This window comes from Dromaius novaehollandiae, chromosome 8 (genome assembly GCF_036370855.1).
Source record: "Dromaius novaehollandiae isolate bDroNov1 chromosome 8, bDroNov1.hap1, whole genome shotgun sequence".
Classification (NCBI taxonomy): Eukaryota; Metazoa; Chordata; class Aves; order Casuariiformes; family Dromaiidae; genus Dromaius; species Dromaius novaehollandiae.
In genome coordinates this window covers 37,461,662-37,489,630 of record NC_088105.1, presented here as the reverse complement: position 1 = coordinate 37,489,630, position 27,969 = coordinate 37,461,662, and the positions used below count along the sequence as shown (strand labels likewise).

The 27,969-nt window shown below is 49.2% G+C and overlaps 1 protein-coding gene and 1 long non-coding RNA gene across 2 annotated transcripts in view; one reads left to right on the top strand and one right to left on the bottom strand.

Annotated features, from left to right (window-relative positions):
• Positions 1 to 386: 386 nt before the first annotated feature.
• On the bottom strand, positions 387 to 15,428 carry LOC135329065 (uncharacterized). Its single transcript, XR_010390272.1, has 3 exons — positions 15,039 to 15,428; positions 7,005 to 7,697; positions 387 to 4,647 (listed from the first exon to the last, which is right to left on the bottom strand). It is a non-coding gene; the product is annotated as an uncharacterized LOC135329065 (long non-coding RNA).
• PLPP3 (phospholipid phosphatase 3) overlaps positions 5,857 to 27,969 on the top strand; it is a 44,956-nt gene continuing 22,843 nt past the window's right edge. The window contains exon 1 of the mRNA XM_026105227.2: positions 5,857 to 6,568. Within this exon, the coding sequence (XP_025961012.1) occupies positions 6,430 to 6,568 (139 nt within the window). The 5' untranslated portion in view covers positions 5,857 to 6,429. The remainder of the gene's footprint in view (positions 6,569 to 27,969) is intronic.

Here is a 27,969-nt window from a genome sequence, read left to right as displayed (position 1 = left end):
CCTCTCGCCTTCAGGTCGAATGTCTAATTATACAGTAGCAGCTTCTAGAAATAAGTGAGCACAATGTTCTTTGAGCGGGGAAAGCTTTCCCAGGAATGGATCCAGAAATAGGAAAATATTGGAGAAATTGGGCAGGTGAGGACAGATTGAAAAGAACTCCAAATGCATTATTCATCGGGGAACTTTCTCTTTCATTTTGGTATCTCAGCATTGCAAAACAACCTCATGATTTTGCAAGAGGAAGGATTTTGAATCTGAGCGTTTGGTGTTGGCAGGGCTGCATAAAGGAGGTTAAGTGGCCCCTGACGGAGCACACGAGCAGTTCGCGGTCTGTTGTGCAACAGCTGTCAATGAATCCATGTCTTTGTGTGTTTAAGGTGTCTTCCCCAACATTTACTGGCAATTTTACAGGGATTTACCCTTGTTATTTCTTAACCCCTGGTTCAGAGCAAATTTGCAGATAGTGAAGAGCAAAAGAGACCATTAATGCCATAGGCTGAGTTCCCATATTGCCCGAGCCACATAGCGTCATGCTCTTCTGCTGTATTGACCCACTACCTGGTGTTTAACTTCAACACGTCCTCCATAAAGGCATTCAGGCCTCATGTGAAGGTGCAAAGATCAACCACGAACCCAAGAGTTTGTCCCAAGGTGTGATCTTTAGCACTATTTCAAATAAAATGGGTAATTTACCCCTCATTTTGCCTCACGTGCCTTTGGCTAGAAGAAGACTTATGCTCAAACATACCTGTAAAAGCAAGTATTCCTTGAGCCCTTTCAAAACAAAGCCAAAGATAGGGAAGATACGTATTGCTGTGATTCTGAATGGCTTTACAGAGAAAACAGCAGCATCCTTCTGGCAGTACGACCCTATGGTCTATAGACGAGCTGTGTGCACTTGTACAGTCCCTTAAGCTGTGTTGAGGTCCGTATCATACCTTGAGCATCATGTATTCCAGTGGCATTTCTTCTCCGTAGACATCTCTTTGGCCTTGCAGAATCCAATGTCCCAAGCAGCATTTAACTGGCACGGAAAAGTGGAGCTGACAGGAAGGGTTGTGCATTCAGAAGAAAAGACATTTAACTGAGTTCCCTGGAAATGTGTGTGATGAGCGGGAGTGCGTCTGCCTTGACTCTTCCCAGCTGCAAAGAGGGCTGTAATGCAAGATATTTTGGGGAAGATGTTGTACACAGACAGAAGGCCTGAACAAAGTGTTTCATATCCAGACTTGATTAATTTGTGTGCTCCAGCTGTGTAATATGCCACTAACCCGAAATGTGGATCCCTCTACTCCTCAGTTTTGGGCCTGGCTCTGATTGCAGTATCAAAGAGCCTATATGAAAGTATTCAGAAGGCGAATGGGGGCGGGGGCGAAATCCCTTTTCAGATCTATAAAACCATCATCTTCTTTTGTAAGAAGCTTGATAGTTTTTGGCAAGACTTTCAAAGAAAACAGCGTCAAGATGCTGCCAGTGAATGGGAACATGAATCTATTAGGTACGTATTATGTAAATCCATACTTCAGTGGAGTGCTAGATAAGATAAATGGCAGCGAAGAGCCGGCTTTGAAGATTATGGGTGAGTTTTTTGCGTGCGGCATCAGTGCAGGATCCGGCGCCCGGGAGACGGCACCGCGGGACGGCTCGAGGGGCTGATGCCCATAACGTCGCTGGGGTCCCGCCTCAGCTAGGGCAAGGGGGGGGCACAGCCTTGCTCTGGGCACAGTGCTGCGATGCGACCGCCCGGGAAACCTCTTTTCCTCCCCTTCTCATTGCCAGGGGCTCCGTTGCAGTTGCAGCGCCCCGTGCACGTGAAGGAAACCTCCTCCGCGGCCGAAGCAGGCTCTACGGCCGCTTGATGTCTCCCTGGATAGTCAGCGTAGCATGAGGGGATCAAGCCAAGGCTGTGCTTAGAGCAAACCAGATTTGTGTTCTGAAGCAAATATTTGGGCAGGGTCCAGGTTAGCCCCTTGCAAACACGTTAAATACTTCAAGCTGGCTGACAATGAATTATCGAGATAGAAACTTCAGAGCAGATAAGCCCAGGGACGTAAGCATTGTATACAAATACCCAGCCTGAGCCTCGCAGCTCACGTGAAGTGGCCGGGAGAGGCATATCGGAGCGCTTCCCTGGAGCATCTCCTCCCTCATGCTGCACGGATTTGGGCAAGACCAGAGCAACGCGGGGACACCGCACACTTCACTTTTGGTTGCACCACTTCGCCTCTTGATGAGCCCTATTGCTCCACGCAGGTCTTTTAAAAGCTTCTGCCCACTTCCACGGTTTCGGCTCCCACTCAAGAGACACGGGCCCACGCACAGCGCCTTCGAGCCTGCTCCTCAGCTCCGCGCGAGCTTTCCGGCTCCCCCAAAGCCCAGGTTTGCAAAGCCTGCACCTGCTAGACCTGCGCTCTCGTGCGTTGTCAGCAGCCTGACAGTATCGTTGAAGGCTCTGCCAAAAGCTATTGGGTAGCCCATAAAATGGCTTGGTCTAGACCTGGGAAAAAAATCTTTTTTTTTTTTTTACTCCTCTTTTTGTTTGGATGCTGAGCGCTTTCAACCGGGTTATTTAGATGGTTTGCAACCAGAAATCAGTCCAGGCCGAAAAACGTAGGTGTACCTATTTACAGTATAAACAACAAATGTTTGCATCCTGGAGCAAACATCTGGGAAGTGTCCAGATGAGACCTTACAAACGTGTTAACTACCTTGAGTTAGCCGGTAATCAGTTCGGGGCTAAAAACTCGAGTGTAGACCTTCCCTCTGAGACTGCTGTTTATAACGGGGCTTTCATTTAAATCCTGACCTATAAGCATAATTAAAACATGTCACATTCTTGACTTTCAAACAAACTTCTGGAGAGTAGCCAGGGCAGAGCACAGACCGGGGTTTTACCAGCGTCCGAGCTGCAGGCCGATGTGCCACCTCTTTCATTAGCCGTTGTTGCCTGTGAAAGGATAAATTGCACAGAAAGGTGAATTATACATACAGCTCTTTAAGGCTGCGCTAATAAACACATGAAAGGATTTGAGGGCAATCTATGAAAATACCGCTGTACTGAAACCCTCTCTAACGTGCCCGGGTCAGGAGAATGGCTATTATTCAGGAGCAGGTTTCTGATGATGAACGTCCGTGCTGCGTAGTTAAGCTGCCGCTCTTTGTTTTGCAGGCCAAGCTTACTCCAGTTGCTCCATAAACGCTATATTGGACCATTTTACAACTCATCGATAAGGCTGTGGGACACGAGAGCCATGACCCATTGAAACTAATTTCATGGAATTGGTTTATTTTGTTTTCCGAGCAAATTCTGAAGACGGGCAGTAGATGGTGCTATGATTCTCTTTTTTGAGGCCACTGAGGACAGGAATTACTTCTGTTGCCTGTGCAGTATTACTGATCCCAAGCGTCCAGAAATCGTAAATCAAGCTCCTTTGAATCATGGGATCTGGCTTTAAGAAAATCTTAAGATTAAATGGAAGGGCTTTCTTTTCTACAACTTCTGCGTTTTGATCTTTCAGATTAGATTATGAGGTCATATCTTCAAGGGTTTCTTTTTCTTAATCATGACACTTGAAACTTCTTTTTTTCATAATCATGACATTTGAAACTTTTTTTTTTCCTTTTTAATAATACGAAGTGAAATCTTGTAATCAGATCATTTCAGGAGCCGGCAAGATGTAGGATGACTAAATTAAATTAATGAGAAACACCAGAATTGTGAAACCTGGCAGGACTACAGATGTCTGTCAAAACAGCCTGGACTTTAAGGTGGCTGCAAAATCAAATCCGTCTGAGCCCTGAACGATTTGAGACGGCAGCCACGGGTCTGTGCCCGTGGAGGCCTGTACCGCGTGGGTCCCCGTGGCACGCGGCTGAAGAACGACCCCCCCGGTCTGCTTAGATCTGGACGCCCCGTTGCTGGAAGAGCAGAAAACACCCTATCAGGATGATATTAATCAGCTGATTTTTCTAAAAATCTGGATGTTTTTGAGGCTTGATTCCTCGCTTGGTTTTACCCCGGTGAAATGGGAGAGGGTGGAATTAGCCCCCTTCGGGGCTCACTGTTCTCCATCTCCCTGCTGTGCAGTCGCAGATCTAAGCCCAGCCTTGGCAAGCACTTCTTAGCGGGGCAGCCGTGCTCGTGCAGCTCCTGCCTGCTCCGAAATGACCCGGTTTGGGGTGGGCTTGGAATTGCCCCCCGAGGGGACAGTGGCCAAGGGGACCATGGCCGTGTGCTGTGCAAGCCCCGGCGGCGGGGCAGAAGCACAATGTTAGTCGTGTCCCGAAGCTATAAAGCTACAAGGTGCAGCATCCCGTTCCTGGCCGCTTTCCTGTTATGGGAGTAATCTTAAAAGGAGCTCACTAATCCTGCAAATATTAAACGAATAAAACCCAACTGCTTTTTCAATATTGTTGCGTTCTGACATATTACTGTTAGCAGTCAGGTGTTAATCTGGGCAATGATGGTTTTTACTGCAAGTAGAGTGTGCCTTCATATAGATGATCTCAGTGCTGCATTCCCTCTCCGCCAAGGGCCTGGTCCAGCTTACACCGAAAGTCACCGAAAATCTTGGGAGGTCAGGAGCAGGTCTCCAAGAACGTACGACAAAATTCACTGCTACCGTAACTCCAATTACTCCAGCAAACCTATACCAAGAAAAAAAATCCAGTTGGTTGTAGGAATTTGGAGTATGGATGAAGAACTGAGCCCTAAAAAGATAGCTGTTGCATAGCGTATTCAGCAATTGCATTTATGAGTAAACAACCTAATTATTGTAAATAATCTCTTGCAGGTTATTGACGCAGGTGCAGAAGCTGCTTTTCAACACTGGTGACAGTTCGTGCTTGACGATGGGTAACTGCAGTGGCCGTTCCCTTAAATAATCCCGGATTCTGACTTGTTTGTGTGCGTTGCATGCACCAATTAACGGTACAATCACTTTGCTGGGAGAATGTAAACACTAGCCTGAGGGTCTTGGAAATGGAAATATAAAACTTTAATCTCCATAGTGCTCACTTTCCCGTTAAGTGCAAGAAAGGCTCTTTTATCATTTGCTTTTACAAATGTCAGGGTTTTTTTTTTTTCCGCTCTCACTTTAGAATGGATAATTGAATTTAACCTGGAGATTTTTAAACGGGATCGTTTGCAATCAGCAGGTTTTGCCACGAGCTGGTGGAGGCTTCCTGGCGACGCCTCGGCCGGCGAAGGCGGTTTCACGAACGCGACGTTCGCGCTGCGGGCGAAGCCGCTACGCTTGGCGGTGGGAACCAGCCCGGCGGGCAGCCTGCGGCCTGCGCACCGGCCCCGGGGCCCAGCGGGCAGGATCCGGCCCCGCGCCCGCGTCCCCGGCGGGGTGCTCGCCGCCAGCCCCGGGGAGCTCTGCGGGTGCCGCCCCGGGCTGTCTCGGCACACGGAGCAGAGGTGATGGGCAGGGGGAAAAAAACCCCCAACAACAACAGGAGAAAAATGTTTAAAGTCATTTGTCACCCGATTTCTCCCTCTCACACCGTCACCACCTTTTGGGAGTCCTCCAGCCTTGGAAACGCTGCTTGTTTTGCCTTTTCCCCCCATTCGCCCGGGACGCTTTTCTGTTTGGTTTGCGAACGCTAGAGGCACTCTCCTGGTCTGGTCTGGTCTGCGAAAACTTCAGTTCCTGGCTCTTTTTTCTTTTCTTTTTTTTTTTTTTTTTGGTAACTTCCCCCAGGAAAAAAATGTGGAGTTAATTATCTATGTAAAATGTCAGATGCAGGAAAGGGGCTGTGCTTACTTGGATATCCCATCCGAAGCGAAGTGACTGGTTTTTTTTTCCTCTCCCCCCCACCTCCTTTTTTTTTTTTTCTTGTTTTTTTTTTTTTTTTTTTTCCGAGGGGTGGAAAGGAGCTCGCGGAATAAAAGTGCAGCAACAAGCCGGTGGCTCCCAGAGCGGCCGGGGCGGGCGCGGCGGGAGCCCCCAGCGCAGCGCGGAGCGGAGCGCGGAGCCCACCTGCCCCCCGAGAGTCACCACCGCCGCCCTGACACCTTCCCCCGCGCACAAAGACACTCGTATATATATATAAATATTTTTTTTTTCTTCTTTTTTTCACTCCCCCCGACTTTTCCGCCAGGACTTTTCCACCGCCTTGGGACACCCGCAAACTTCTCCCGCGCTCCCCGTTTCCCTCCCACCCTTCCTGTGCTGGTGGGTTTGAGTTTGGTTGGTTGTTTTTTCTTTCTTTTGGTGTGTGCGCTTTTTTTTTTTCCCTCCTTCTTTTTGGGAAGACCGCCTGCGTTTGGCCGCCTCTGCCCCAGCGGAGAGGCCGGGAGCGGCTGCGGCAGCGCGGCGGCACCTCCCCGGCGCACCGCGTGGGAGCCCCGCGGCTCGGCGCGGCTCAGCTAGGCTCGGCTCGGCGCGGCTCGGCTCAGCTCGGCGCGGGCGCTCGCCGCCGATAATGCAGAGCTACAAGTACGACAAGGCGATCGCGCCGGAGAGCAAGAACGGGGGCAGCCCGGCGCTGAACAACAACCCGGCCAAGGGCAGCAGCAAGAAGGCGCTGCTCATCTGCCTCGACTGCCTCTGCCTCGTCATGGGTGAGCGGCCGCGGGGGCCGCCCCGCCGCGGGGCTCCGCTTCTCCCCCCGGGAGGGCTGCGCGCAGGGCGGGCGGGCGGGCGAGGGGGCGGCGGGGCCGCGGCCGCGGCGCTTCCGAAACAAAGCGGCGGAGCGGGGCCGCGGGGCGCGGAGCGGCGCGGGGGGGCTCCGCGCTGCCGGCGCGGCTGCGGGGGCCCCGTGTGCCGGCGGGGGCTGCCCGCCGCGCTGCGGATTTACTGCACTTCTATTTCTATTTCCTTTATTTATTTATTTTTTTGGCTGCCTTTTCCCCCCTCCCCCCAAACTGCGGTGTCCTGACTCCGTCCTAGCGAAGGGGGTGGGTGGGGGGGTCCGGCTGCGGCGCGCTCCCACCGGGCCCGGGCCCCCCCCCCCGGCTCGGGCCCCCCCCGGCTCGGCGGCCGGTACCCGGCGCTCACCTTTGTAAGCCCCCAGGGCAGCTCCAGGTGGAGGCAGTGCTCTACTCACACAGCCCCGCGCAACTTGAGTTTTACTCGTTATTTTGGCGGGGGGGGGGAGGATGGAGAAAAGGAGGTCTTGTTGTTCCTTTTTGCTGCTCGGTTGTAGGTTTCACCAGCGGTTCTGTTTTTCTTCTCTCCCCGCTTCTTGCACCAAGCACAGGCACCCCTCTGCATTAACTTCTTCCTTTAAAAAGTTGCTTTGAAGTGTTTTCGGGCAGCTCGTAGTCCCTGGCAGATTTCTAAGTCGCTAGTCCTCTTGGCTTTTGGGAATGGTATGGTATGTGCAGAAACTGTCAGCACTCTGTCTCAAAAAGTTCTTGCATGCCAAAACATCAACCGGTCAATTATGGATGCAATGCTGGATATTTAATTGACAGATGCAGGCGGGGGAAATCAGCTAGCTTCCAACAAAGAGATTAATAACACAGCAGCACGTGAGTTTAGTACTCCAGACACCACAGTCTTTAAAACAATTGTTTCTGCTTAGAGCACATTTTTTTAAAGACTGTCAGTTTGATTTAATTTTTATGTAGTTTATTGATCATCTGGTGTGTATTACGAGGCACTAATGCATTAAGAAGAGAGGCATGGTTTTCTCTTCGTAGTCCCACAAGAATAGAGGCCAGCGCAGAAAGCTTCATCATCTTGTATCTGGAAAAAATAAAAATGCTTGATAGCCAATATATTGAAGCTGATATAAGTAGAAACATAACTAGCTTGACTTACCTCACTTATTTAAACAGAAAGTTAGATTCCTAGTAAAATGACTCCTAGGAGTTAGAACTTTTAAGCCTTTATTTACAAAAGTTTCCTTGACTTTAGGCATTCCTGGCATGAGTAAGTGCTATTTGAATGGGTAAAGTTTTTTTTTTTTTTTTTTTTTTCTTCCTCTCTAGACTAAGAGTCCTAAATGAAAAAGCCATTAGCGGCCATGTGTTATACTACTTGTGATAGTTTTGGTAAACAAAACTTATCAAACATCACTGGAAGGTATTGTTGGTGGTGAATAATGTAGTACAGCAAATGCCGTGATTGCTGCTTTGTTTCGGATTGCTGCAGGTGGAAGTCGGAAAGCAAACGCGAGCTGGGTGGTTTTCTGAGCGTTTGAAAGTAGGAACGTGAATTAAGCAGTTGAAGGAAAGAGTTTAGATCTGGCTAATCATGTGAAAAATGAGCTGGTGGGATATAGTAAGGAAGAGAATTGTGTTTAACTGATGATTTATGTTTGTGGAGGGTCTTTCCAAGCATACCCACACCAGTCACGTCAGACGCATTGGTGGGTAAGTCTGCATCAATTGCCATGAAAGCCAGCGGACCCGCTGACAGGAGGCTTGGTCTGCTCTTAACTGTGCCTTTTGCTAGGGAAGACGGAGAGTTGCAGTTTCCAAGCGCTTGATTGCCATTTTTCTTCCTTCTTGAGCTTGTTACCAAAAAAAAAAAAAAAAAAAAAAAACCCAAAACCCTGTGAAGGTGAGGGAGGAGAAGAAGGTGCTCCAGCTGAAGTGTGCAGGAGTACCTTGGACAGGTATAAGGAGATGGGTATTTACTTGCTCAGTAAAAAAGTGAGTCCTGTGTAAGATAATGAGATGCAGAATTGGTTGGAATGACTGCTTTTAAGGTGGATGTACTTGGTGGAGGTCTTCTGCTGGTGCACGTGGGCTTTGCCAATAGCCTCCAATGCAGTTAAACTGCGTCACACCTCTTGTGTGTCTACCGAAACAATTTTGGAGTAACAGGGAGGCCGAAGGCCTCAGGCTCCTCCCATCTGAAGACCACTTTAGGGAAATGCTGAAGCCCATCACTTGGCTTGCAGAGGTTTCTGACGCTGCATTGGCTTCTGCTTCTGTTGGTGTTGCCCTTCAATTCTGATCTCAGTTGGTTTTCTCAGAGGAGAAAAATGGAAGGAATATTGCTGAAATTTCTTTTAAAAATGGCACACGCCACCCTTTTGTGAAGCAGCAGATATGTCTAAACCCTTCTTTGTTTTCATACAAATCTAAACAAATGACCCAGAAGACAATTATCGTAAACATCTAGGTCAGAATAAGCAAAGCAACGCTATCAGGAGCTTCCTTCAGCTTTAATTTGGAGCGAGTAGTTAGAAGGATCCACTTTGTCTTTAATCATTAAGCACAATGGTTATCTTGATAGTAAATGTGTAAGAGGAGGATTTGTGTCTTCGTTACTCGGGGATCGCGGGGAGCCAGGTCGTTGAGCCGTTGGCAGAAGCCGAGTCTCTTTACTCGCTGTCAGAGCTTGCAGGCAGAATGGGTTGGGTGAAGAGCTGCTGAAAGGGCCCCGCTCACGTCTCCTGCTCTTCCGCGTGTGTAACTTGTCTTGGCAGGGAGCTAAATCTGTCTGAATGCCCAGCTCCTAACGGGGCAGGAGCACACCTTGTGTCGGAGTGTGTCGGGCATCCACACTGACAAAGCCCAGGTCTGTAACGGGAGCAGCAACCAGCTTGGTCACTGGTCCTGTGAACTTCCCGTAAATTTTGTGTCGGGGTTTTACTTGTAAAGGGAAGCAGGATAGGACTGAGTGTGCGTTTCAACCAGGTCATCTGAGGGGGAAAAGTGACTTTCTCCATCTGCTTCCTCCCCTTTGGAGGGCTCTGTTTGGAGAACTGGGAGATACTTCCTCAAATTGTTAGGGCTGCAGGCGGGCCGCTCGGTGCGTGGGAGCCCCCACTACCCCCTCTCCGCCTTCCTACGCGTGGGCTGCCAGCAACCAGCTCGTGTGAGGAGCCGATCTGGGAGTCCAGCCGGGCAGGCCGGGAGCTCCACGGCCGGCCACCTCCGCTCCAGCTGCATCTCCTCGTCCCCTGCCCGGTGGCGCGTGCGAGAGCCGTCCCCTCGGGGTGGTGATGCTTTGGAGGCTGGGCTGCGTCGGCGAGGGATGTGGGGTTAACTTTGCTCCTCCCAGGCCTGCCTTTTTGGCTTGGCAGGGACTCCCCGCGCTAGGAAAACCGTAAGCAGCCACCTGTGCTTTGTTGGCAGGTGCTAAGTCGAGCGTTTAATCTCCGAAAAGAGGAAGGCTGTGTCAGCAAGGCTGATAGGGCAGATTAGGGTCTTCGGTAGCTTTTATTTTTGCAGCTTACACAGGTATAACGGCTTCCAAAAAGTCCTGGTTGTGCTATAAAATAGACGGATTTCGTCTGGCATACCTGGTTTCTACACTTGTGGAAATGAGGTTTATGCAAGCATATGTGTAAGGCTGGTTAGATGGAAGTTGTGCTTAATGTACTGCACTTCTTATTTTCTGCCTCTAATTTAATTTTCTTTCTTCCGTCAATCCCAGTTAATCTGTATAATGCAAATTTTACTGCCTTCAGGAGACTTTGAAGCAATAGGTTGATAGTCCTCTTAAGGCCTTTAGTGTCTCTTTAGTTGTCTCGCACATTTGCCATCGCTTCTTCTGTAGCGAGCTTGATGCTAAAATGAACTTGAAAAGTAAATTAAATATTTATGCCAGCAAGACCTTGAAATGTTTATGTAAGCAGGGGCTATAATCTTGTAATTTGGGAAAACAGTTTAGATTAGTTTAACTTTCCTCTTATGTGTAAAAAATTATGTTGGGTTTCCGCTTTTGGAAGCAGAAAGTTCTTGAGATCTACATGAGCCCCTGTCGTTCTGTCCTGAAAATCAGTGCAGACAGGACTGGGATTGTCACTTAATTGCAAGGAGTGGGAGGAACTAAGGACTAGGGATAAGGGTAGAGTTATTTGGATGCTGTAAAGCAGAATTGGATGAGCTCAGCAACTTTGCTTTGTTTTGGTTGTTTTTTTGTTTTTAAGACTATCCTGCTGTGCAGGGCTCATCTGACATGTAGGTAACATCTTTCCTTGCACTCCTTGAGAAACTGCTGACCCTGACTTTTTATTTTTGGCAAGGGACAACCGTATCTGAATGCTCTAAACCGACCAGGCAGCCGAAATGCCTTGGCGTTGTCTTCTCCTTATAGGTAAATGCAGGGCTCGTGATGAATTAGTCCATGCCACGCACGAGAAGCTGGGTGGGTGGAGAGGTGTTGTCACGGTGTGGGTATTGCTAGATCAGGTTTGGTCGTTAATGCTTATGTATTGCTTATTTTATTACCTGTAGGATCTTTTCCCGGCAGTGTGTTGCCTGCCCAGTAGCAGGGTCCGTCACTGGCTTCGTGATGGTGGGTTTGGAAGGGCTTGGGCAGAGGCAGGCTTGCAGAGGTGATGTCCTGGCATCGGGTCGTGTGCCTTGGACAGGTTGCATCCAGCCTTGCCTTTGGAGCCTTTTCAAGCCTCTAAAGGCTTCGTATTAAATCAGCGATTGGCATCCAAGCGTGATACCCATCCTTAGTTTTGCCCCTGCCTTGAAGGAGAAAGTGGGCTGCAGGTGACTGCAAAAAAAGATGAGATGGATGTGTTTTGACAGTGTTTAAAAAGCCTAGTTTTGCATTAGGCATTTTTAGTCTTTCTAAAACTAACAAGAACAGGGTATTAGTGACAATTATACTTGAGGTGGTAACTGCAGATCAAGGAAATGATGTGCCTATGGCAGACCAAGTCCTTGGGGAAATGCATGTGCTTGCTTCACTGTGGAGTGAGGCAGCCTGAGGAGCCGTCTCCAGTCAAGTAGTTTCCATGCAAGTGCTTCATGGCCAGATGTATTTGAATTTGGTGTACCTGTTGCTGAGGCAGGCAGGAGATGTCATCTAGATGACTTCTTTTTAATCATATATGTTTATAGTGAGCACAGAAGTTACCATAAACATCACTCCCAGAACAAACAGATTATTTTTATACCCTTCAAATTGCGACTTAATATGCGTGCCTCTCGTAGGCTATTTTGGTCTGACTTTGTTTGTCTGGATACAGGCTCACGGTGTGTTCTCCGGAGCCGGGTGCCTCTGCCGCCGCGTGCCGCCCGGGGATGGTTCGCATACCACGGTTTGGGAACCCGCTCGGCCCGGCATCGCCTTTGCGTACCCGGGCTCCTCTCTAGCGTCTGCACTGGAGCTGCTGGAGATGTTTATGTGCCTTCATCTCCCACTGAAACTATCTGGGCCCTCCCGTTTGGCAGGGTTGGCTTATGGTCACTCTGGAAAAAAGGGGAAAAAAAAGAAAAAAAGCCCAAACTATGCTCTGTAGCTTTCCATAGCCGAGCACGCTCAGGCCTCTCCATTTCATTCATACAATGCTCCCGCTTCATGGGTTTGAATCCAGCGGGGACCATTGTGGTCATGCAGCCCGGCTTCCTGTGCAACAACAGCCTGCCTGTTGCAGGCCGCGGAGGGGAGGAGGCGGCAGCCCTCGAGCCCTTATATCTTAACGTAAACACAGCCCCGGCTGAGAACCGTGCCGGCCGTGCCGCGTGCTGGGCGGCCCCCCGGGCCCGGCGGGCGGGGGGCGGGTGGGGACCCCCCTCCCCGGATGCCGCTTGCCCTCGCGCGTAGCAGGATGCCGCTCGGCGTTTTGCTATGAGCAGTGTCTTTTTTTTTTTTTTTTTTTTTCCTTTTCCTTAGGGGCCCTGCAGTTGTGTTGTTTTTTTGATAGCTCAGCTTTCACGTTTCAAAAAAAAAAAAATAAATAAAAAAAAAGAAAGAAAGGGAGGGGGAAGGCTTCACTGTGGTTACAGAGCAAAGCTTGAAAGGGAGACTCCAGTGAATGATAAAGCCTCAAAAAAAAAAAAAAAAAAAAAGAGGTAAATTAAAATAATCCAGCGCTTGCAGTGTAATAATTGTGCTTAAGAATCACTTCTTGCTTTTTAACCGCGCACCGTGGCTTAGGTACAACCGCGTGGGTCCTGGTCAGCAGCAGCAGCTCCTGGGGTTAGACCCCGTCAGGCAGAGCACTGCCGAGAAGAGGAATTTGTAGCATCTTCCAATAGCTTTTAATGCAAGCTGTTTGCAAAGCAGCCTTAAAAGTAAATTTGTTACTAAGGCAATGTATTGAAAAAGTTTGAAGATCGGGTTTGGCCTGGAGGATTTGTAGGTATCAGAAATTCCTATGAACTGTCAAAGTTTGTCACGTATGAGGACATGTCTTTGGGTACTGTGAAGACAGAGGGTTGGGAACTGCCCCTCCAAAACAGACCGTGTAACTGAACTCCAGAGCTTCTGATGCGCTTGCTTCTGAAAAGGCTTGTGCTCTCTATCATCACGTGTGTGCTTATTCCAGTGGTGCCTCTAGCTCACGTCTATACATGAAGTTGTCTTGTTGGACCATGCGGTACTTTCAGTCATGAGCTAGCTGGCTAACCAGGGGCTGCTAGCCAAAATCCAAACGTGGCTTCGGCTGGTCTGACAACGCTGGTTGCCCTCTGAATCAGCAGAGGATGCTCATAATCCTCTGGTGCTTCCTCGTAATTTTTCATCCTTTGCCCTGAAAGACACGGCAGCTAGGTTGACCTTAGGAGAACCTTGGGAGATGCCTCCAGCATTTCTAATAAAACACACCAGCAGGTTTGGCATGCTGAGCCTGGGAGGCACAGCAAATCTGGAGTCTGGATTGGCAGTGCACTTGCTCAAATTAGGCCCAGCTAACCCAGGTACCAAGAGCTTGTCCTGAACATCTAAGGTAGCTGTGGCACGAAGAAGTCATTTGTCTCCTTTTGGGAGATTCTGTTGCTGCAAAACCTTGCATTTGTGATTAACTAAATCCACTGAAGCTTACTGTATTGGGTCCTAAGCTTGGTTTTATGGTTAAACGCAGGCCTGTGTAAATTCATGCAAGTTGAAGGGATTAGGTACATGGTTGACTACAAGCATGCAGTGTTTGCAGGTGGTAGGCTGTACCTCGGAGACGTTTCTGCTTTGCCGGTCGGAGGAACTGAATGCAATGTGGTTCTTCCTTCCACAGGGTTAAACAGCAAAAGTGAAAGTTGCTGGTTAGTGGTTTTGGGCAGACATCCCTCTTGAAACAAATGATGATGCCTTTGAGAGCTTGCTTCTCACAGCACTGTCATAGTTGTAGCCTGCTACTGCGGAAAGGAAGTGACAAATTGCATGGCTCTCCTTGTAATTAGCTTTCAAATGGTTTTACTGTAAATGAGTGAGAATGGCAATCATTTCTGAAGCTTTTAAAGCAGTGCCCTTGGGTCTGATCATACATGTGTTGGAGGCAGGCACCGCAAGCGGATATTAATTCCATTGCCATTAATTCATAGCGTGCTCATTCAGAGTTTAAGACATCATCGCATGCCTTCAAATGTGTTTGTCCAACCACTTAATTTGAAAGCAAATGTGACAAACGGGTTTTGTGCTGCTTGTCTTCTTGACGCGTTGGGAGTTATTTACGACCTCTGTTCTGGGCTGGTTTGATGTGCCTTTCTTTAAACTCCCTTGTGAGGCTCAGTTCGCGCTGTAGAGAAGGAGCAGCGAGCCGAGCTCCACTTATCTTTCCCACCAGCGTTGGCAGAGAAGTCTTTGCAGTCTTTGTGTGAGCGCAGCGGCCATGGCAACTAGCCCCTCGCCCCAAACATTTCGGAGCCGAAGAGTTTTGAAGGCTTCCAAGGCTTTTTGTAAAGCCCGGCAGAAAATACCGCAGCCTGGGCCTTCTGCTTGAAGCCATAGCTTCATCAGGGAGGGTAGGAAATACCTCGCGGTGGCAAAGCACCACCTGTTAAGTGGACCTTGCTCTTTTGGGAGTTGCTTCTCCCTTTGACTACTTATTTGCTGTCTACCAAAGAACCTAAAAGCTAAAAAAAAGGAGTCCTCTGCTGAGATTTGAGCCCTGCTGCCCTCAGTCCTGCACAGACATGTTGCAGGAGAAGGTTTCTGCTTCTGGGAATCTCTGATCTGACAAGACAGGGGAGAACCGGAGCGTGAAGGCAGTCCCACCTCCCGCGTGTAGCTGGGGAGCTGCAGCAGGGCGAGGTTAAGGCCAGCGCTCCGAAGGCAGCGTTGCCACCCGGGATGCACCCAGGTGCCCTGTGGGGTTTTCAGGGGTGCCTCTCATTCCTAATAATATCAGTGAGGCTGGAAACGCAAATGCATCTGCAAATGCTACCAGGTCCTTACCTGCTTCTTTTGAAACCCGACGCGCCGTGATGTGATGGCAGAGGAGGTCTGGGGCGTGTTTCCCACGGCTCAGGCCCGACCGTGTCCCGAGGACATGTGTGCACCTGTCCGAAGAGCGAGACCTCGATTAGCTGCTCTCGTTACAGCTTACCGGTTAACGTGGCCTTATTTACATGTTTCTTTGTTCTCCAGAAAAGGGAAATGGCCTTGGATTACCGGCTGCACCAGGAACCGGCTCATCTGTTGCAGCAATAAAAGAGCTGATTGATTTCCCCCCCCCCCCCCCATCCTCCTGGGTAAAGAGACGCCGAGAAAGGTGTGCTGAGACATCTGCTCCGCAGTTAGATGCAGTGCAAGTGGCTAATTCTCAAACGAAGGGCTGGGACAGCATTTCAGCCTACTTGTAATTGCTAAGCTAAGAAAAATTTCCTTTTGCTGCCTGACCACAAGAGGCTATGTTTTCAGCAAGGCCTGACTTTTTTTTTTTTTTTTTTTTGCCCCTCCTCCTCCCTTACGAAAGTTTGCCGCTTCAGTGGCTTTATCTCATGAAATATTTCCGAACTCTTCCTTTAATCCAGCGTGGCTCTGTCTTAGTTTTACCATTCCTAGTTTCTTGACCTTCCCTGCAGCTTTAGCATGCAACTGCCGTGCTGCTGCAGCGCCCACAGAGCGGTTAAAAACCAAGGTAACAGCAACATTGGGAGCGAAGGGGATGAAATGTGGAATAGGTTCAGCGTATTTCTTTGTCATTGTTGGAGCCCTATTCAGTCTGGGGCTGAATAGGGGGGTGATTAGCATGTGGAAGCCTTTCTAAAGCATTGGTCTGGGAGGGTTTTTTTTTTCCTTAAAGGAGAAGTTTTGTGGCGTGTGTTTTTCTGACTGAGCTGGCATGAACCTCTGTCAAATGAGAAACCATGGAAAAGTCAGAGGATGTTTTAGAGAAAGCCTGTTTTGACAAATTCACTGCATGCAGGGCTACAGAAAAGTTTTCCAGCGCCCAGAGCTGTAAGCGCTACCGCGGGGACTGTGGATACGGCATTTTTGAAATGGGCAGAAAAGTAGGGTAGAGTTTGATGCCTCAGGATTGCAGATGTCCTGGCCTTTGCTCTCATCCAAGCCATCTGCAAAACTCGATATTGCTTGAAGAGCGCAGGATTGGCTCCCCCGTCCGAAAATCCACCTGCTGAAACATGCAGCGGCATCTTGCTTTCCCGGGGCTCTTGCAACACTGGGGTTGATTGAAAAGCTGACAGCAGCTGAGAAACGGCTGTTTGCAAAGAAATTGTGCTAGGCCTGGAGCTGGCTTCGGAGAAGAGGGTTCGCTTTCCCCCTGCCTGCAGGTTGCTTCTGGCAGAGGTCGGGCTCGAACCCCCCGACTGCAGCCTTAGTCCCCGCATCGCTCCTTGCCACCGGGGCATGAACCTATATAGATTTCTTATTATCCCAGTTTGGGGGAGAGAAAGAAAAAAAGTGCCTCTCCCGCTTGCTGCTGTCTCTTCATGGTGACTGTTGAAGGACATATAGATATATATATATGTATTTATCTCTCTCCATCCTATCCGGCCGAGGGGTGCCGGGGACACGGACACCCCGGATGCGATAAGTCTCCGGCTCGAATGGAGAGAGAGGGTGGTAGAAGAAGGGAAGGGGAGGGATGCCAGCGCAGCTCCCGCGCTGCCAGAGGGGCAAGCAGTGGTCTCCGTGCCCCGTGCCCCACTGTGGTTGGTTTTTCGGGGTGCACAAGGCAGCCTCTGTCCCTCACGGTGGCACCTCCGAGTGCCACCACGCTCTCGGAAAATGCCTGGAGCAATATAACAGGGAGGAGGTGCCACCAACCATCTCAACCAACCGGTTGTTGGTGCTTTTTCTTTTTTTCTTTCTTTCTTTTTTTTTTTTTTTTTATAGGCACCAGATGGTTTTAATAGAGGAAAGCTGAACTTCTTATGACCCTTCCCTACAGACATTGTTTGTTGTTTTGTAATTGTGGCCAGGACAAAACCATGTCTCAAAACCTGCAAGTGAGTGCGAGAGCTTCATATTTTGGTACCTTCCTCCATCCTTGCTGCGTAGCTCCCCTTTCTACCCCCACGCTCCTTCTTTCTCTGGCATTCCCCTAAATTATCCAGGGGAAGCTCGTTGGCATAAAAGACTTGAGGCTTTCAACCAGTGCCGGTTAAACGGATTAGCAAGAGTACAAATTGGAGAAAACCAAACCATCTAAAAGTAAAGCACAAGGAAGCAATAAAATGTCAGGCCGTGTTTTTCTGTCTAGTTTATTAAAAATTCTCATGATAAGCGAGAAAGCTTTCATGACTGGACAAGACCTGTGTCCTGTCAAATGCACTGAAAGGTTTATTAGAAGGATAACGGGTTGCAGGCGGTGGGTTGTACGAGCAGCCTGCTGACATCAGCAGCCCTTCTGCCATAAGCTGTTCCGGCAGGGTTGGAGGCATTTTGCAATGGCACAGGAGCAGAAAGTGCGATGGGGAAAACTGCTTCCCCTATGCAGAGTGAAAAAATGCAAATGTATAGGCCAAGGTGAGAGACACAGGCGTCCGCTTTCTTAAAAACTGTCAGAAAATTAACATGGCAACTGTGGCTGGAGAAAAAGCTGTAGGAGGAAGCTAAAGGAAAAAGAGCAAAATCTATCAAATTGCTGCTGCTGAAGGTCCCTGGGTGTTTTACGTCTATCCATAATGCATCCGAAACCATGATTTTTGAATGCACAATTGTCCTCTGGCTGGTACCTTTGGGAGCAATGTTCCTCCCAGCTGACCACTTCTGAAAATTCCCCCTCGCTCCCTGTGCTCGGTTTCATTTCTGCCCAGGAGCATCAGACTTGCAGTAAATCTAAAATAAAGATTCCTGGAATTCCTAGATAGGCACCACAGAAATGAGCTGTTATTCCTATTCCCTTTCACTTCTTCTCCAATGAGGTTTGCTTCCTTTGCAGCACATAGAAAAAAATTGACTTTGAGCACGTGCTGAAAAATCCTGCGCTTGGCTAACCAGTCTCAGAGTTGAGAGCAAATATCTTAGAGGTCCCAGCTACAGTGTTCACAACTGGCCATGGGTTTAGCGTGGCACCCAGTGAAATGAATGGAAACCTCTCATTGACCTTACTCGTCTTTGGAGAAGGTACTAAAGAGCAGGACTGGCTCTTTTGTGGGTTTGAAGATGGAAGGAGGTGTTTCTGTGGACTCAGGAGAGCCAGGGCTCAGTCATTCAGGCTCATGCTGGCAATGGGGCCTGTGTGTCTGACCTGGAATTACTGTCAGCCGCTTCTCCTTGCACCATTTGCAGTGTCCTCACTCTTGCCTCTACCCTGGGAAGTCCGGGGGGAGTGGGGTGGTGGGACACGTGGCCGTGGCGGGTTGCGTTTGGAGTGATGGGACATGTGGCCGTGGTGGGTTGCGTTTGGGGTGGTGGGACATGTGGCCGCGGTGGGTTGCGTTTGGGGTGGTGGGACACGTGGCCGTGGCGGGTCGCGTTTGGAGTGATGGGACATGTGGCCGCGGTGGGTTGCGTTTGGGGTGGTGGGACACGTTGCGTTTGGAGCCTCCGACAGTCCGTTTCCCTCCAGTGTTTCGTGTGAGACCTGCCGGGCCACGGCTGTGCCTCCGCTGAGCAGCATCTGGCACGCTCAGGCCCGCTGGGAGTCCAAGGGCTTGACCGCAGCAACCCTAATCAGTCGTTAGATAGACCTTATCGTTCTTCCATTCTGTCGTTTCCAGCCTTCCTATAGATTTCCCCTGAAGGCATCCGGAAGAGGCGGCCTCCAGGCTAGGGACAAGGAGACAGAGGTCAGATGCGAGACAGGTTTTGGGTCCCAGGGCTGGTCGTGGGCGGGAGCGGGAGGGAAGCTCGCGAGGACGGCGGCAGCGTGGCCTCTCCGCGGGCAGTTCTCCTGGCCGGGAGCTCACAGACGGTTGGAAACCTGCCCCTCGGAGCCGGTAGCCTTCGCGGAGAGGCACCTGCTCAAAGGCGGTGACAAGAGATGCTCCACGAGGCCGGTGGTTTCTCACTGACAAATTGGTCTCTGTGTTGCTGTTTGCGGATCAAACGCAAGAATTAAAATGCAGTGAGTTAAGGCGAGTGAGACGTTCGCTTCCGTACCATTGTGCTTGACTTCCCAACGCCTGGCTTGCCAAGGGCTGCGCCGGAGCCAGCTGGCGCTGACGGGGCTCCCATCCGAGGCGAGAGAAGGGCTGTTTGGTCTGAGGAGCCAATAAATAGTATATTTTCCTCTGCAGCAGATGCAGCTATGTGTACACTCTATCACCCCATGGTAAATTATCACTTTCGGATACCTGCCTCCTCCGCTGCTGTATTGCCGGGTGCTGCTGAAGCTGCTGCTGTCGCCACTTTACTACCAACGGTGTTAAGAGGGGCAAAAGCAGCAGGAATGGCAAGTATGGAGTGTAAATGGTAGCTTAATTTTAGAGGGTTTTTTTTCTCTTGCAGCAGAGGATTATGCCTTTCACACGAGAAAATGCAGGTGATTCATCTTGCAAGCCCTCGATGGGGCAAGGGGGAGCAAAAGCGATGGGCTGTTCAGTGCCAGCCATCAAAACCATCCCGTTTTTAAAATGCGATGGTTTGGGCTAGGAGAAAAGGCCGGGCTGATCGCTGGGGTTGCAAGCAGCAGCCCCTTGGCCTCCCTGGCGGGGAGGCTGAGCTCTGGCTGGGCCATCGGGACGCCCGCGGGGAGGAAGGAGGGGAGGAAGGAGGCTGTGCGGGGGCATGACCCATCCCACCCATGTGCAGCCTGTTTGCAGGAAACCTGGGGCCGGACAGTCACAGTCATCCTGCCAGAACCTCATTTGTACACTAGCTGGAGAAGAGAGGAAAAAAAAAAACAGCTTAAAAAAGTGGATAACGCGTGGCATGTAGGTTGTATAAATCTTGGCCCTCGCTACCTGCAAATTGTGCGGCAGCACGGTAATTGGTGCCCCTCGACAGACTCGGATTTGGCACGGGGGCTGCACGTCGCTGCAAGCCCACGCAGGGGGATGCAGGCGGCTAATGAACTGCTGCCAAACTCCAGCTCGGCTTCGGAGGCTTTTGAAGTTGGCTGGTCTTTCAGCGTTTTGTGTAGTAAGCCCTGAAAGGCATCAAATCATTCCTTTGACAGGGTTTAAAAAGGGCTAGTTTGTTGAATAACCAAGTCTCTCTCCCAGCTCCCATCTGAGAACTGGAGCATCCAGAGGCAGCTCTCCGAGCGAAGCTGGGAAGAGGCTGGAAGCAGAGGAAGCCCCCCGCAAGCTCCTGAGATCCCGCCTCGGTGCCGGGAGCCAGACGTGCTCCGGTTGCATGAGGGGCTTCGAGCGCAGGAGCTATTTTCCTTTGCAAATCATTAAAAGCAAATGCACCGCCAGCATTAAAAAGCAAAAAAGCAAAGCCTTCTCAGGACCATAAAAGTGCTTGTAAGAGAGGTCTGTGAATAGTCAGCAGCAGCATGGTCCAGGTATCTGGGATCGCAGGGGAAAGGGGTTCGGGGCGGGAGCTGCGCTGCACGGTGCTCGGTCCAGGCGTTCGGCGCGGTGCTTTTCTGCCGACGCGGGGCTTTGTTCCGCGGTTGGGTTTCAGCTTCTCCTCCCCTTTTCAGGTCTCCTTTCACAAAGGGAGTTGTTGTTGAGGGGGAAAAACAGTTTCCATGAAAACCTGCGATTTTTTTCAGGCAAACATACCGGGCGGATTTCATGGCAATACCATGGTGAGGAGGAATAATGCAACTTGGCACAAAGCCCTGCAAAAAAAAAGACAAAAAAAGTGGGGAGAACAGTAGAGCCTTTGTCAAAATTTACCGCAATAAAGAAAAAAGGGCCTGCTATTCCCTTGGGCTCCCTTAACCTTTTTTCCCCAATTTATTCACACGTTTCATGACAGCGGGGCACGGCATTGTTGTGCCGGGTCTAAAAAGGGAAGTTGGGAGTTTTCCCTTTTTATTTTTAGGAGAACACTCTCCGCATTGTGTCCCGTGAGTCCCGGCGAGCAGCAGGCTGGGGCCACCGGCTCCGTTGGGATTCGGCCTGATTTCAACCGAACCGGCAAAGTTGGGGGGGTCCAAGCAGAGCCATGCGTGAGTTGCAGAAGTTTCAGTTTTGGTCTTCACCTTAGCTTCATGTATGTGTGCCCACGATCCGCTCTGCGGCAGGTCCTGCTGCCATTTCCATGCATATCCAAAGAGTTTTCGGGTGTCTCATGGGCCTCAACTCCAAAAAGCTCCCGCTGAGGACTGTAAGGTCCATCAAGGTCCAGGGTGGTCCATCAAGGTCCAGGGTGGTCCATCAGGTCCAGGATGGACCTGAGCACCTGCCTTGGTCACATTATTTCCCTGAGTGTGTTTTCCCCATAATATGAAGCTATTTCAATGAAAAGCGAGTTTTCCTTCTTTCCTAAGTAACACCCGGAGCACCAGTGCAACCTCTGTCATATCATGTATTCCCATCCATCCGGGTGCCACTCTCAGCAGTCAAAATGAGGAGGAGGGAGCAAGGAGGTAATCGCTCACCTCTTTACCTATACTGGCATATAGGCAAGGCCGTACGGGGCTCCAGGGTCCGCTGAGGTCAACCTCCGCTCGACTCGGATGGCCCGTGAATCGTACGCGTATGGTTTTTGACTTTCTTTCAGCACTGAGCGCTGTGCCTTATAGCTTGGAAACCATACCCAATCCCGACTACCGAGGGGGAAAAGTTTCATTTCCAGCTAATCAAGGGAGTTGTGTAATACCGTTTTCTCCTGGGGAACTTCCAGAAAAAGAAAGGGGCGGGGGGGGGGCGGGGGCCAAGGTATTCTATAAAGCAAGTATATTAAGAGGAAATAAATTATGAATTAAAAGCGATTAGTGAACTTTTAAGGAAGAGGTCAAAAGCGCGTTCTGGACTACAAACTTTTTAAGCTTTCAGTGCTTGTATTCAGTTACAGAGTTATAACCCGCCGTTATTTGTGCAGGTGGCCGCTGCTTCCAATGCGAAGCCGGGCTGTGCGTGTACAATAGGGACATTGACAGAACTGGGTCAGCGAGCTCCTTGCGGCGGTCGGTCTCCGGGCTCTGCCTCCTCCTGCAAAGGGGCGCTTGCTCCGAAAAACCCATGTAATTGCAGCCGAAACGCCTGGCCGGGCCGCGCGGAGGAGAGGAGGAAGCTTTGGAAGTTCAGCGGATGAATCTTTTTTTTTTTTTTGCTTTGAGGGGCCTGATGTTGACCAGGTGAACTGGCTTTATTTTCACTTCAAAAGCCTCTCCGTTGTTGTTTTAAAATATATGGTTTGTAGAATAGAGAGTTTATTAGAAAGCGCTCCGATTTCCCCCAAAGGAAGCTTTCCGGAGGCGCTTGCTCTACGTGCCGTTCTTCTCGCCCCTTTCCCGCGGCGTGAGCCTCGCTGGAGGCCCGGGCCGACCCCTGGTTTCAGCCCTCCTTTGCAGGGAAAGCCGTGGCAGGGCAACGCGTGGCGAGCGTGGAGCAGTCGCGATGGGGCAAAGCTCCTTCCAAAACCCCAGCGACCGGCAGAGCGAACCGTGTTCGCTTCGCTTGTAATTGGAAACGTAACAGTCGCCACCGTATATCTTTCCCATGATGTGTTTGCCCCGAGTATTGCAGAATTCACGGTCCCTTTTAAATATTTCCCCCTCCTCTATTCACACTGGGTCATCCTAGGTCAGACTTGTCATATCTGCTGAGATCTTCCCAAACGCTTGGATTTACAGAGGTGCCTCCAAAGAGCCTGCCGCACTGGGGCTTTACGGCATATCGCGTTTTAGTCCTTGCTCTAGACAATCGGAAATAATGTCTTTGCTTCCATCCTGTTTGCCTGCAGCTTGCTCTGCGTTCCTGTTTGTGATGACTTTTATAGTCGCCCTCTCCGACTTTTGCTGGTTGGCCAAGTCTGACTTAAATTTGTTTTACCCTATGAATGCAGAATTTCATGTGCGTCTAGATATCGTGGCTTGGATAGGACCTTTTGTTCTTGTTAATGCATTTTTGGGGTATTAAAAGTGCAAGCGTGCTTTAATATAAGGCTCTTCTAATACATCAGTTCATGCCAAACGCCCGTGAGGAACAACTTAACATGCTTCTTAGAGTTCCCTTCTCATCTTTCTTTCTCTGTGTGTGTTTACCTCTGGAAATAGGTAACAGGTACTTTCTAAAGGAGCGGTAGTTCTCTCAGCAAAAACAGTGGCAGCGCTCCCGTTAATCTGGAACATTTGGAAAAGGAGAACAAGGGGTCGGGCATGTTACGGCTCCAGTCGTATAAAGAAGCATTTCCTGCCCAAGTTTTGAATCCAAAAGAATTTTGCAGTTCACGAGAATAATTTGACATTTGGTTTAAAGTATCTGTGACCAAGATCTTTTCCCTAATATTCTCCCAGAATGGCTTGGTCAATCATTATACTCCAGATTACCAACTTTGATTTACTGCAAAAGATTGGTGTGTTGTTGCCACTTTCCTGCATGATGGTTGTGATCAGCAGGTGGAGAAACCGTCTGTCATCCCGGGGAGGTCCCTCTGCTGCTGCAGGTTCCCTCCAGAGGCTCTTCTCAAACATCTGTACCATTTGGGGTCATAAATATTACAGGGTTTTCCATATAGAGAATATTCTCTGCTTTCTTCTTGAATGCCATTGCACTGGCAGGATCTTGTGAGAAGGCAAGAAGTGCATCTTTCCCAGGATTCTGGTGTTATCAGTTCTTCATAGTTTTTTCTTTAATAAGAACCCAGAAAATATGATCATCCGGCTCAAAATGCATCATTGTCTTCCCATCAGGAAGTCCCTGGACTCTGTAGCAGCTGGAGGACCTGAGAGTTGAGGTTTAAATTAAAGTCCCTATGAACTGACTGAAATGCCAGTAGTAATAGAGTAGAGTGAAGTGTTATCCTCTAGATAGACAGGAAGGACACCAGACAGGTTGACATAGGCGGGAGCGAAGGTCAGTGAGAGTTACTTGGGAAAACCTGAGTCAAAAATGAGCTGGTACTTCTTGTTTTGGTGGAAATCAACCCATCGTGTCCTAGGACTTTTCCAAATGAGTCAAATCAGTGAAATGCAATATATACTGATCCCTCCTTGCAGGTTCTTTGGTGCTCTAAAGCAGGTACGTGGTCTACAGTAAAGTGTAGGGTTTGTTTGTGTATTTAGAGAATTTTCCATCTTCATTCATTTCTGTGTAGCTGAGAGTAGTGGAACTGTAATAGGGTTGAATGGGAATCTGGTTTGAAAACAAGGACATTAGATGTATTTCCAAAATGCAGGCAGATACAAAGAGCAGTCTTTGGACTTCTGGAACCAAGATGAAGAACAATTAAGACTGAGCAGCTAATAAAATAGGGAGCTGAAGATGCCCTGTGTATTCCTGATACTTCCCTCCTTGTCGCTTGTGAATGTAGAGGCATCACGGGCCAGAGTCCACTGGAAATCCCTGGGAAGGAGGCACATCCCTGATGCTTTCAAAACCTTTGAAAATCCCAGCGTAATGGCCCATTCCGGCCTGCAGCAGGCTCCTTCCTTTGGCCACTGCTGAACCGTAGCTCAAGTCCTTTGCAATGAATTTTTGGTTGATTGATCTTCTACCCCTCTTTCCCCCACCCATTTTGTTGGTGCAGGTGCAGAATCGGGCTTTACTGTGATGTCGGCATATGCCTGATATGATGGAAACACGGGAAGATTTCTATTCTTTGTGTTATTACATTTTTAAATACATACATATGTACATATATGTATGTATATACATGTGTAGCAACCAGCCTTGCTTGTTCACTCTCACAGCAGCTGCTGGGCTGATGGGTTTTTTTCTGGTCTGCAATGGTGCAGTTCTCCAAAAGTTGGGGAAGCCCCAATAAAAGCCCACCTTAGCCTCATCTAGTTTTTATGCATTTAAAAATATGTACAAATATTGTAAACCGAGTAAGTTTTTATGTTCCCGAGATTAGCCACTAATTCCTTCAAATAGAAAGCCTGTCACTTGCTGCAACCCAAATATTTACACAGTTTGCCTTGAATGAGGAATGAGATGCCCCACTCAGCCCTGCCAAATTATTTAATAATCTTTTCACTTATTAAGCCAGACCTCTAATCTACTGAAACCTTAGAAACACGTCCAGGGCCTGGACGCTGCAAGCCAAACAAATCACAGCGTGCTTGGTCGAAATTACCATTGCTTTGTTGAGATAGCCAGCAACATCCCACTGACCTGCGAGGTTGAAAGACAAAAGGTTCTCAGAAAGATTTACTAAAAAAGAAAAAAAAACCCTCTATTAAAACACAAACATCAAACAAACAGAAAAAAAGGGCAGTGGTTAATTTAGTGCGAAGGTGAAGGCTGGGCTGGGAAGATGAGAGCTGCATGGGTGGGTCGCGGCAGGAGCAGCTCTTCCCCTCCTGCTCCTTCCATGACTTTACCGAGGGGTGGCCAAAGTTTATCCTTTTTCTTTTTTTTCCCCTTTTTTATCCCTTCCCCCCGCAAAGCTGTACAAGCGTTACTTTTCAAAGACGCCAGGATTCAAAGTGCTGTGCCCAACACAGAGCCCTTTCTTCTGCCTTTTTGATTTTATGCACGTTTCAAGCTGGTCGGAGAGTACACTGGGGTTTTTCATGGCTTTTTTTTGTTTTTGCTTGGTGGTGGGGTTTTTGGCGTTTTCCCGCGCGCTGCCAGGCTTCCCGGGGATTATTGCCTATTAATTGCTTGTTGATAAAGGTGCTAAACGAGGAAAGGAGCATTTTTTTTGCTTGGCGCTTAGATTTCCAAACTTGATTGGCTTTATTAAATGGAAAGACAAATAAATTTAAAGCCCGCACCGAAATATCTTCGCGTAGGCCCCCAGCAGCTAGAGGTCAGAAAGTCGCCTTGACTTCCTCCCGACAAAAGCAACATCGTTTTTCACTGTACAGCGCGGCGATGTCCTGCGGGGCCTCGCCGAGCTCATTAGTCCCCACACCTGCTCCGCGCGCGGGCTCGAGCCACCCGCCGCGCGCGACCCATGGCCGGGCACCCGGCGGCTTGGAGGGGACAGCGTCGGTCCCCTCACGCTTTGGAGCCCCGTTTGATCTCCTACAGCGTATTTAGGTGAAAATGTGGCTGAGATTTCCTGGTTGTGTTATTATAGCAAAAAGTCCCCCATTATATAGGGGGAAACCCCATCCTTCACAAGGTGAAGGATGTTGCGTTGAGAAGGGTGCTGTCAGCTCCATTTACCTTCTTGAAAGGCAAATTGCTTCATCATCCTCTGCTTTGGTTTCCCCCGTCTGTGAAATGGGGATAATAGTGGGTTCACTACTTACAGGAGTCACGTATTAATAAGCGAGTGTGCTAAGGTGTGGTGCATAGGCTGCAGCGTAACATCTCAGCATGGAAACACCAGTGTTAAGGAGGATTAAAACAAATCACTGCAGCCGGGGATGCATCATCTAAATTGCCCGTTAAGGGACCATGTTGGAGGGTTAGACTGTGGCACAAAAAGTGATGAGGCCAAACTTTATCCTCGTGGTATAACCTCACACTTCCCACCCTCTCCTTGCAAGGGCGTGTAGGCTATAGCCCACTTTGGGATGCCTTTGCCTCTGGCACATATACCAGTGTAAATAACATCTCCGTGATGTTTTGCTAAGGGATCCCAAAGGCATCTCGCTGCGCATTTAATTTTCCGTGTTCCTCCAGACTTCCCTCTGAAGCGTTTTCTGCAAAACCCATTCTCTGGATGCCTTTTGGCACCAGGGCAGCCTTCTCCGTGCTGGAGCCCCGTTGCCAAAAAAATGTGGGTGGTGACCTAGTCCCTTAGACAACCTGTGCTCCAAGAAATAATCCCTTGGAAGAAGAGGCATCTCTAGCACGGTTCACGGTTCGGTGTGGACGGGGGTGGCCTGTTGCGTGGGTAATTGCAGCTGGAGGAGCAGCCTCTCACCCCGGCCTCAGAACTGGGGGCAGGTTACATCTTCTAAGTAATATCCGTTCGGCTATGGAGAGTATGTTTATGTTTCTCGTGTTTAAAAAAGGGAGAGGGAAGAAGGAAAAAAAAAAAGGGAATCTGAGGTTACTGTTTTGCTGGAAAAATGTCAAGGCTCGATTGGAAATATCCCACTAAACCACAAGTTTGTAGGAGAGAAAACAAAACCATTGGATTTTTCTAAACGATGCCTATGTGCACTTTAAGAAAAAATACCATATAGGTCAGTCGCGCTCTTATTATAGCTGTGGCAATCGTACATATAATTGAAACGCGGAAATACTACCCCATGCTGTTCGATGAATGAAGGGAAAACAAATCTTTATTATTCCTGCATTCGCATAATATATAGGAACACTATTGTCTTTTTTTTTTTCTTCAAGCCAGTTTTAGCTTTCAGATGTATTTTATTGTCTGTGGGAACATGTGTTTTACAGACCTGTCATGTGAAAGCTATTAACAAGAGGAACTGGAGAAATAACAATAAGCCACGTAACCGTGGCATGTCTATTCCCCAAGTTCGGCCGTTACGCTGCCGCTTCAAGTGGATGTGAAATTGGATCGCGCTGAGCAGCGTTAGCTTTTCTACTGCAATTTTTCACTGGGAAGCTAAGGATTTTTTAAGTGGCCTATTAATATCATATTGCTGGCATAAGAGGCACTTTTCAGGGCCAAACTGGCTACGTATCAAAACGGTTAAATAGTGGAATGAAGATCAACTGGATTCACATGAGATGTCTGATTTTATTTGCAAAACGTGAGCAGAGCAGGCAGCTCTGCAACCTTGATTTGGCTTCCCGTGTGCGTTGTGAAGCGATCCGCCCCTCCGAGCAGCGCAGGATTCGGGGCTTTTAATTAACCCGTTGCCAGAGTCGTTACAGAGGTATCTGCAGCAGGTCAGGTACCAACCGAGGGGAGAGTTCGCGTCTGCGCGGGATACCTCTGCTCATGTGGAGGGGGGATGGATAGTGGGGACTGTCCTTTTTGT